General features: G+C 34.2%; 2 protein-coding genes across 2 annotated transcripts; one reads left to right on the top strand and one right to left on the bottom strand.

Moving 5' to 3' along the window:
* Positions 1-1141: 1141 nt before the first annotated feature.
* Positions 1142-3078, top strand: LOC106779957 (isoleucine N-monooxygenase 2-like). Its single transcript, XM_014668176.2, has 2 exons — positions 1142-2220; positions 2313-3078. The coding sequence occupies exons 1-2, from the start codon at positions 1231-1233 to the stop codon at positions 2934-2936; spliced, it is 1614 nt and encodes a 537-aa protein (XP_014523662.1). The 5' UTR covers positions 1142-1230; the 3' UTR covers positions 2937-3078.
* A 1149-nt stretch (positions 3079-4227) lies between these two features.
* LOC106779956 lies at positions 4228-7469 on the bottom strand. The gene is made up of 5 exons (XM_014668175.1): positions 6525-7469; positions 5544-6440; positions 5277-5466; positions 4443-4553; positions 4228-4307 (listed from the first exon to the last, which is right to left on the bottom strand). Exons 1-5 carry the CDS (start codon positions 7467-7469, stop codon positions 4228-4230), a joined length of 2223 nt encoding a protein of 740 aa, XP_014523661.1.
* Between the last annotated feature and the right edge of the window lie 3125 nt (positions 7470-10594).

Raw genomic sequence — 10594 nt, 5'->3', positions numbered from 1 at the left:
TGTCGTTTATATCTTGGATAAACTCAAGCCACTTAATTACTTTCTTTCATATATCAATATCTATATATATATATATATATATATATATATATATATNATATATATATATATATATATATATATATATATATATATATATATATATATATATATATATATATATATATATATATATATATATATATTAATTTTAATGTATTTCATTTATTAAAGATATTTGCAAAATCATATTGAAGTGTTTTTTAAATTAATATATAAATTAAAATTTGTTTTTATTTTAAATTTTTTGTTACTTTGATATTTAAATTAAAAAAATAAATAAATATAATTTAATGATATTAATTTTTTTAGTATTAAAATATTTTAGATTAATATTTTACTTAAAATCATTAATAAGTAAAACCTAAAACATTGTTTAAGAAAAAGAAATATATTTGTGTCAATGTTCAAAATATCACTCACCGTGTGGCCTTTGTTTTGAACAATAACGTGAAACAAAACAAAAGAACAGTCAACAATGTAGTTTATTATACCTACTTTTTGACACTTATCTGATTTAGTCAACAATGTAGTTTATTATACCTACTTTTTGACACTTATCTGATTTCAGTCTCTACATGCGACTAAGTTACATAAGTAATTATCTACTTGTTTGTTGTTTGGAAAAATATTCTTTCATCTATTTGTTTTTTATATTTTTCAAAAATTACAAAATTTTATATTTTTAGAATCATTTTATCTCTGTATTCATGATACCAATTGTCTTTTGTTTTGCAAACACTGTAGTCATATATGTTTTTGCATACATATTTTATCTCTTACACTGTTATAGAATATTATATCTTAATGTTTATATTTTTTAAAGTGACATTCTCTCTATAAATTATACAAAATATTTTTATATTACAAATAGTATTTTATAATAAACTATAATATAATCAATATATATATATATATATATATATATATATATATATATATAATTGTACATTAGAGTATATATTTAGTTTATTAAAAATAATATTTTACATGATTTTCATAAAAATTAAGAACTGAGTATGTGAAGAAAATACTGGGGTGCACACTTCTCCACGATAAATATGTGAAGAACACTAGTCTTTGGAAGAGTTAGAGACTTTATAAACAGGTGTTTCTTATTGATGTCACACAGCAGACAAAACTAATTCCTTTAAACTGTAGGACACAGTGGAAAGGTTCTTGCTGTTTCCAATGGATCACTCCTCTATCCTTTTATTGTCCCACCTTCAACTTCAAAACTTGTGGTCATCTTTGATCATTGTTGTAATTTTCTGCATAATCTTTCTCAAAGGCCCTGAAATATTTCACTTGTTGAAGAAATCCAAGAATGAAGAAGTACCCTTACCTCCTGGTCCCATACCATGGCCTATCATCGGTAACCTTCCTGAAATGCTTGCAAATAGACCTACATTCAGGTGGATAAACAACCTAATGAAGGGAATGAAAACTGATATTGCTTGCATTCGTCTGGGCAATGTTCATGTTATCCCCGTAACTTGTCCCATCATTGCTCGTGAATTCTTGAGGAAACAAGATGCTACTTTTGCTTCTAGACCCACAAGCATAACCACTTCTCTTATCAGTGGTGGATATCTCACCACAACACTTGTGCCCTTAGGGGAACAATGGAAGAAAATGAGAAGAATTGTTTGCAATCAGCTGTTGTCCACTACCATTCACCACCAGCTTCAACACAAGAGGCTTGAAGAAGCTAACAACCTTGTCTTTTACATCTACAATAAGTGCAAAAAAAACGTCAACGTTAACGTGGATCTTGTGAATGTGAGGGATGTTGCGCAACACTATTCCTGCAACGTGATCAAGAATTTAAGCTTTGGTATGAGGTATTTTGGGGAGGGTAAGAATGATGGAGGGCCTGGTGGTGAGGAAGTAGAACATCTTGAAGCCATTTTTGTATTGCTAAAGTACATTTATGACTTCAGTGTTTCTGATTATGTTCCTTGCTTGAGAGGACTTGACTTGGACGGCCACGAGAACAAGGTGAAGAAGGCAATAAAAATCGTCAACAAGTATCACGATCCCATCATTGAGCAACGAATCAAAGAATGGAATGATGAGTCCAAGATTCATACAGAAGATTTTCTTGATATTCTCATCTCACTCAGAGATGCCAACAATAATCCAGTATTGACTACACAAGAAATCAAGGCACAAATCATTGTAGGTGAATAATATATTCTTATTTTTTTATGCGTGTATATCACTCCATAGATAACTGAGTAACTGATACAAAAATGATAATTTTGCTGCAGGAATTGATGATGGCTGCTGTGGATAACCCATCAAATGCAGTCGAGTGGGGTCTGGCAGAGATGATAAACCAGCCTGAGTTGCTTCAACATGCCACAGAAGAATTGGACAGGGTAGTTGGAAAAGAGAGATTGGTCCAAGAATCAGACATTCCAAAGCTGAACTACATAAAAGCATGTGTAAGAGAAGCTTTTCGCCTTCATCCCATTGCACCTTTCAATGTTCCTCATGTTTCTGTGAAAGACACCATAGTGGGAAAATACGTAATCCCGAAGGGGAGCCATGTGCTGTTAAGTAGACAGGAACTTGGACGAAACTCAAAAGTTTGGGGTGACGAAGCTCTCAAGTTTAAGCCAGAACGTCATCTTAAGGGTAATGTGCTTTTGACAGAGCCAGATTTGAATTTTATATCTTTCAGCACAGGAAGACGTGGTTGTCCAGGAATCATGCTTGGAACAACAATGACAGTGATGCTGTTTGCTAGGTTGCTTCATTCCTTTAGTTGGACTGCGCCGCCCAATGCCTCACGCATCAACCTTGCACAGAGCCACCATGATATACTTCTGGCTAACCCACTTGTGGCAGTGGCAAAGCCAAGATTACCACCACAACTTTATACTGTGTGATATTAGCACCAAAACTTCTTTCAAATTTATTATCTTATACACAAAAACTGTCACGGTGCTGTATTTAAATTTGGATTTCCGTTTAGTTCAATTTTATTTGAGATTGTACTGTAATAATTATTAATTTGAAAATTTTCTTTTGATAGGCAACTAATGCTATCTTTTAATTTCAGTCGTTCAAGATAGACTAAACATTTTACATTTGTTATTACCAAAATGTATCGAGTGCCTTGAAGTTGGAATTAAAAATTTCAAATGGCCGAATCTCTTTTTCAAAGTGATGAGAGTGATGCTAGTGTGAGATTTTTTATATGAGCAAAAAAGAAAAATTAATTGTTGATTCGGGTGTATAGTCGAGGTTATCCGTATCAGTAGAATGTCCAATTTTAAATCCTTAAGATGCCGTTGGTGATGTCTTTTGACCATTCCGTTCGTTCCTCGAGCTAGGAGGTTACCTCCTTAAAACACAGTTCAGTGATGTCATTCGTCCGGTTCATTTTTCTATCAAGATAGAACGTAACATGTAGAAAATACTAAGCATGTATTTTCGTTAGTGAGGATTTGGTTACTCAAATATTAAGCATGTATTAAATGTTGTTCCTATTGAAATGGGACGAGGATAATTGCCTTTGTAAGGTTCTGTGATCGTCGAACTTTGTTGTTCTGACGTTTAAATTAGAATCTTTTTCTAAAGGTCTTTAGAAATTCAATTATGAAAAAGGTGAGTATATTTCGAAATGGGTTAAATATGTTTTTAGTCCCTGAAGTTTCATTGATTTTTGGTTTTATTCCCTCCATCAAACAATGATGGCATTTCATCCTTTTAGTATGGAAACATGTATTTTTAGTCCCTAAAAATAGACGGAGTCAATTTTTTTGTGATGTGGCTAACGGCCCTGCCACGTATTCTTCTACCTTCACTGACCATTGCCTTCCACGTTGGTGTTTTTTAGCATTTGGAAGTAGATTAACATTGTAGCACGTGTGTTGGTGACTTAATCTTTTATAAACCATATTTTAAGACACCTTAGGGTTGTTGTTCGTGATATGAGTTGGGGGATAGTCTTGTTCGAGCTCGCGTTGTTCAAGAGGGGCTTGTTCAAGTGGGAGATAGTCTTCTTCAAGAGGTAAGCTAATAGTTGTTTTGCTGTTAATCCTTTGATTTAAGGATTGGGGATTTAGGGTTTGGGTTGGCAGGAAAGGTGATGAAGGTATTTGTTTCTTGTAGTAAAATGAAAGGTGAGAGTGCAGGAAATGGTTTGACGCGAAGGACGATTGGTTCAGCCAAGTCTCAAAGTTGTGGATCATCTTCATAGTTACCATATAAAATGTGTTGTTGTGGTGAGACATTGTTGTTTTTGAAAGCAAATACTGCCAAGAACAAAGGAAGACTATTCTATAGATGTAGAAATTGGGCAGTAAGTGACTAAATCTTTTAGTTCATGTCCTGAACTTTCTATTCATGATATGTTATTTTGATTGCAGAGTAATTCAACTTGTAATTACTTCGAATGGCATGAAGAGGAAGTTTCTGAAATTCAAGGCAAACGTGAAGGAGTTGATCTGTGTTTGGAAAATGATATAGTTGACCTGGATCAAAAGAAGAAGATAAAGAAGCTGAAAAGGAAATTACAAGAAGAGAAGAAATATGGGAAAATGACGTTGTACTTGTTTGTGTTGTCATGGGCATTAACCATTTTCTTTTGTATTATATTTTTACTGAAGATGAATTGTAATTAAGATGATGATAGCATTAAGGATTAAGTGAAGGAGAAGTAATGTGAAAGTGAGGCAGAGCTTAGGTAGAAGGTTGTATGTCTTAGGTTGCTTTGAAAAGGGGCTATTAATTATGCAGATTTAAACTTGCTTAAACTGTAAAACAACAAATTATGCAGCAGATTTCGAAAATTCACTTCTGCTGAAAATGCAGCAAATTTCAAAATTATGCAGATTTGAATATTATGCAACTTAAACAATTTAAACAGCTTAAACAACTTATTATGCAGTCCAAGATCAGTTTAAATATTTTAATTTGATAATGAAATAGTGGAATAAACAGCTGATCAACACAGTATATTGCCATGAAAGAATGGAATAAAGTGGATCCAAACCCAATACTCACGTGAATAAAGTGGTTCCAAACAGTAGTGGTCCCATAAATTGTGCATTCAATATTAAAGTAAACATCAAGTGGTCCCTCCCACTCACAAAAAAAATATTGTGCATTCAATATAAGTGGTCCCTGCCACCTACATCCTGCCAACTACATCACTTTAATCAAAGTACTACACACTACAAAATACATTAAAAAAGGGTCTTCTTGCAACTTGGTCAAAGTACTAGCTTGGGAACCGAGATGGTGTGCACCCAGTCCTGAGGTTGTTCTTCCTGCAGCTTGGCCTCTTGATGCTCCACTATGTGTTATTGATGTTGCTTCAGCTGCAGCTCCTTGTGAAGTTGATGGTGGTGCTTCTACTTCAGATCTGGGCCTGCTACCAGATCCTCCAGCACTTGAAGTGCCCCTTGTGCTCTACAAAAAGAGTAAGCAACATTAGAAGTCGTGCTGTGTAAATAATTAGGTGAAGTTGTAATAGAGAAATTTTGTACCTTCTTTCTTCTACATGATCTAACATTGTGGCCAAACTCTTTGAAACTGCTGCACTTCATAATAGCATGCTTCTTGGACAATTTTGTATGGCTCACAGGTTCATCTGCCTCTCTTCTTCTTAATTTTTTTGGCCTCCCAAGAGGTGTTTTGTAAATTGGAGGAAGGAGTAAGGGGATGTTTTCAGAAGTTGGCCACATTTGTTGCCCATTTATTGGAACTATTTCAGGGGCATAACAAGTGACATAATCTTCAGGGTTTTGAACTTTGTAACTAATGGCAGCAATAGCATGCCTACAGGGTATTCCTATTAAATCCCAACTGTAACAACTACAGGAATTGTTACTTAAGTCAACAACAAACTTATCCATTGTAAATTCGTGTGTCACCTCAAATTTTTCAGCCCAGGCCCATGTGGGAATCCAATTACCACTCTTTTCTATTTCCTTATCAAGCCTTTTTCTAGGTCTAGGCATTACCACTCCTAGATATGTCATGGCTTTCTCCCTAAGTGTTGCAAACCGTTTCATAATGTAAGTTCGTATCCATTCCATCATAGTTATTATTGGTTTGTCTCTAGCTAGTAGTATAGTACTATTAAAGGACTCACTCAATTTATTTATCAACACATCGCATCTACAATAGGTACTAAAGGCATGTTTACACAAACTCTTGGTAGGAATACCTAGCAACCAATTATATGCATCAATGTTAATAGCTTTCAACTCACCCATCTTTTTTTCCCATTCCTTCTCATATGTAGCCTTTATTGCTCCCATCATGAGATTTCTAATGAGTACTCCTCCACCAAATCGCTTCTTGAAGTTGTTATATAAGTGCCTTAAGCACAATCTGTGTTCTACTCCATCCATCATGTCATCAAAAACTATCATAAGTCCCTATGAAACACAAAATGTAATGATCATTACCAAATGATGAGATTGTTAGAAAATAAAAAAAGCAATATAGTCAAATTGAAATACCTTTTGTTGATCAGAAATAAACACCCAACGTTGACATTCAGTGCCACCTATATCATCCAAAAGTTGTGATAAAAACCATCTCCAAGTTTCCTTGCATTCATTCTCAACCACTGCAAAAGCCAGTGGGAAGTATTGATCATTGGGGTCTCGGCCAACTGCCACCAACAATTGGCCACCATATGTTGTCTTAAGATGACAACCATCCACCCCTATGAAGGGCCTGCAACTTCCTAAAAAACCATGCTTACACCCCTCTAAACACATATAATAAGAGCCAAATCTTGGTGGCAAACTTGGTTGGGGTTGATTCACTTTAATTTTAAAAGTTCCACACTTGACTCTTAGGAATTCCCCCACATAATCATATAGACGAGCATATTGTCTATCCCCATCACCAACCAAAGAATCCAAGGCAATTTGTTTGGCTTTCCCAGCTTTCCAAGCAGTGATTTCCACACTGAATGACTTTTTAATGTCATCAATAATTTGGTTGACAGTCATGCTAGCCACATTTACAAACCTGTCAATTAAAACTTGGGCAATCCAATTCACACTTGCACTTTTGTTTCCAAAAACTCTTCCACACCTATGTCGTCCTATTGAGGTTTTCACCCTAAATGTTTCCTTCCCTCCTACTTTGCTGGCCATAATAACAAAGCCACATTTTTTCTTACATTCTGCCCTTACTCTTGTGAGGTCATTCTTCACAAACTTAATCTCTTTTCCATTTAATACACTATGCTCCATTAGTGCATTTTTAAACTCCTTAAACAAACAAAATTTCATCCCCAATGAAAATTTGAAATCCTTGTTCATATCATCTTGTCTAAACTTTTTAAACTTGCCCCTTTTCAAGCTACCATCCTCATCACTTTCTAAATCTGAATCCAATTCATCACTTATGTATTCCTCATTGATCTCATGCTCTCCAACTTCATCATCCATTACAAATGAACCTTCCCCAACATTGCCTCTTCTAGTCACACGTTTTTTTTTTCTTTTCATTGCATTCTACCTATCCAAAACTGGATTAATGTTTCTGCGAACATCATCCACCATGTCATCCACTCTATCATTCTCAACACCAAACCCATCATCATCATTATCCATTCTTTCTTCTTCACTTTAATCTAGATAATCTTCAGCTGAAGCTTCTACTTCCCCCTCAACCACATTCCTCCATGTTTCCTCACCAATTTCAACCTCTTGCTCACCAATGTCAACCTCTTCCTCACTATCAGCAACCTCATCATCACCAATTTCAACCTCTTCCTCATCAACTTCAACCTCTTCCTCACCAATTTGTACCTCTTCCTCACCAATTTGTTCCTCTTCCTCACCTACTTGAACCTCTTCGTGACCTATTTGAACATCTATATGTTCCTCAGTAGCATGACCTTCTTCCACATTCAATCCACCCTCTTCTACAATGTCAACCACACCCTCCATGTTTCCATCATGTGTCTCTTCACCACAACTAAGAAACAGAAGTTCCACTGGCTCACTAGGAACATGTTGAACATATATTTCTACCATGTCCCCAGTCCACTCTACATACTTAGACAAGTTCATTGCTTCCCTGTCATCACTCAGTAATCTCAGACTATTGATCAGCATTTCCCTGGACCCCTTCCACCATAGTTTAAAGTCTCCATCGTGCTTAAATTCTTTAACGATTCCAACTACTTCAAAATAACACCATCTATCTGGATCAAGCCATACTATCACATGTACCTCTCCGCCAACATATCGTAGCCCCCTATCAAACCTTTGCATGTGATGCAAACAAACTTCGAACACCATTTTTATACCTATATTCACACATTAACACTTAACTCACAATATCGACCCAACAATGATAAACGAAATACGATCACTTACCTTGATACAATGCGCGAACAAACCACCTTGTCTCTTTCACCACCCAATGTCTCTCTCAAGAACCACCACAACGATCACCGCAACGAACCACCCACAATGCTTGGAGAAGAAGGCTTCGAGTTCGACTTCGAATAGTGTTTCTACCAACGTACTTTTCCCCAATTGCAAATATCCAATTTGTCCTAAATCCCTAATTGTTTAACTTGATCCTTAATTGATCTCATCACTCAAACACACGTGCAAATAAAATTTTGTTAATCCAAATGTTAACAAACCTAAACGTGGCAAGCAGTGAAAGGAAATGGTCAGTGAAGGTGGAAGAATACGTGGCAGGGCCGTTAGCCACATCACAAAAAAATTGACTCTGTCTATTTTTAGGGACTAAAATACATGTTTCCATACTAAGAGGATGAAATGCCATCAATGTTTGATGCAAGGACTAAAACCAAAAATCAGTGAAACTTTAGGGACTAAAAGCATATTTAACCCATCTCGAAATTAATCTTCTATTTATAGAATTTATAAGAATCTGACTAATTAATTTACCTCTTGATAGTCATTAATGCAAACCTTAACTACTCATCAGTAACATTAATTGCGCCTTAACTCTACTCAAGTGTTGTTGGGACCCAACAGCCGTAAGACACTTTCCTACACATCAATTACTCATCTCTTCATCCAGTTTGTTACCGCATCCGATGAGTCAATAATAAATTCATAATAACAAATGTAATCACTTACCTTTTTATCTTTTATTTATATTTATAAATTTCAGAACGAACTTTTATTAATAACAATCTAATTACAAGAGTGATATTCACATTTTATTTTAAATTACTCAAAATTAGTGATAATTTTTAGGGACTCTTTGATCATATTTCCTAAAGGTGTTGTCATTAAAATAGTTCTGTTGGGAGAATAGTCATTCAGTCCTATTATCGCTCAGGTTAAAAAAATCTACTACTAGGAAGAATGAAAGTATAAAATGATAATAATAAATAATAATAAAAGATATTGATTCATTATATGATGTATTTTAAGTTTATAGATACATAGAATGTATTCATAGATTTTGTTAATATTTCTCTAAATAATAACTGAGATATAATTATTTAAATATTAGTTTAATAATAAAATAACAACATTTTTTTAATATTTCAAGAATTATTATTATAATTATAACGCACTCTCTGTCATTGAAGTGATGCTGGAACTACTTTTAAATCAAGTACGAAAGTAAGACCCGGAAAGCTAAACAAAAAATTTAGATGAACCGTGTTGTTTTAGGTGAGGGAGATTTTAGGCTGAATTATAATTGGGTTCGGTTTCTCTGCTAGGGTTTAGGATGAGTTCTCCAAATGGTGTCGTTCCACTTAATAAATAAAACATGTTTTTGCTTTTAATGATACCTTTAAACTATAACATTTTACCCATGCATTATTTACTGTTATAAAATTGTAAATTGGAAGAAATATATCTTCCATTCTTTCTAATTTAACCCATTATTGAATGAACAAGCGAGAAAAAAAAAAGCAAAAGAGTGGAGTATGGTAAGCATGAAATTGGAGTCAAATGTGAAATGGTTAGTATTTTGAGGTTGTGAAAGAAATAGTTAATGGGGTAGAAAAAATATAAAAATAGGAGAATGTGAAAGTAGTAGTTGGAAAAGTGTATTTTATAGTAGAATACATAGGTATTTATATATTCATGGATTATTCTAGAACATGTTAGCCACAACTTATGTGGAATTTCCTAGATTTTTACTTATGTAGAATGTTCTTAATTTTTTCTTCCTATCTAAGATTTTTCTACAATATTCTAGAACTTTTATTACATTTTAATACTTTTATGTTAGATTTTCTATATTCTTTTAGAATTTGCATTATCCTTCAATATTTATCTTTGATGCAAATTCAGTAACTCCAAGTATTATGTGTACTAGTTCAAATCTTGTTCCTGGTAACGTCTTTGTAAAAATATATGCAATTTGATCTTCTGTTGGATAGTACTCGAGTCGAATTTGTTTAGTTTTCTCTTCATCTCGAATGAAGTAATATTTAATGGCTATGTGTTTTGTTCTTTGATGATGGACTGGATTTTTTGCTATTGCTATTATTGATTTATAGATAATAGTATTCTTCATAGCCATATTGCTTGACTTGTGGTTTCAGCAACTGCTACATACTTTG

The sequence above is a fragment of the Vigna radiata genome, unplaced genomic scaffold (genome assembly GCF_000741045.1).
Source record: "Vigna radiata var. radiata cultivar VC1973A unplaced genomic scaffold, Vradiata_ver6 scaffold_70, whole genome shotgun sequence".
Classification (NCBI taxonomy): domain Eukaryota; kingdom Viridiplantae; phylum Streptophyta; class Magnoliopsida; order Fabales; family Fabaceae; genus Vigna; species Vigna radiata.
The sequence above is the reverse complement of the archived record's forward strand: the minus strand, read 5'-3'. Positions and strand labels throughout refer to the sequence as shown.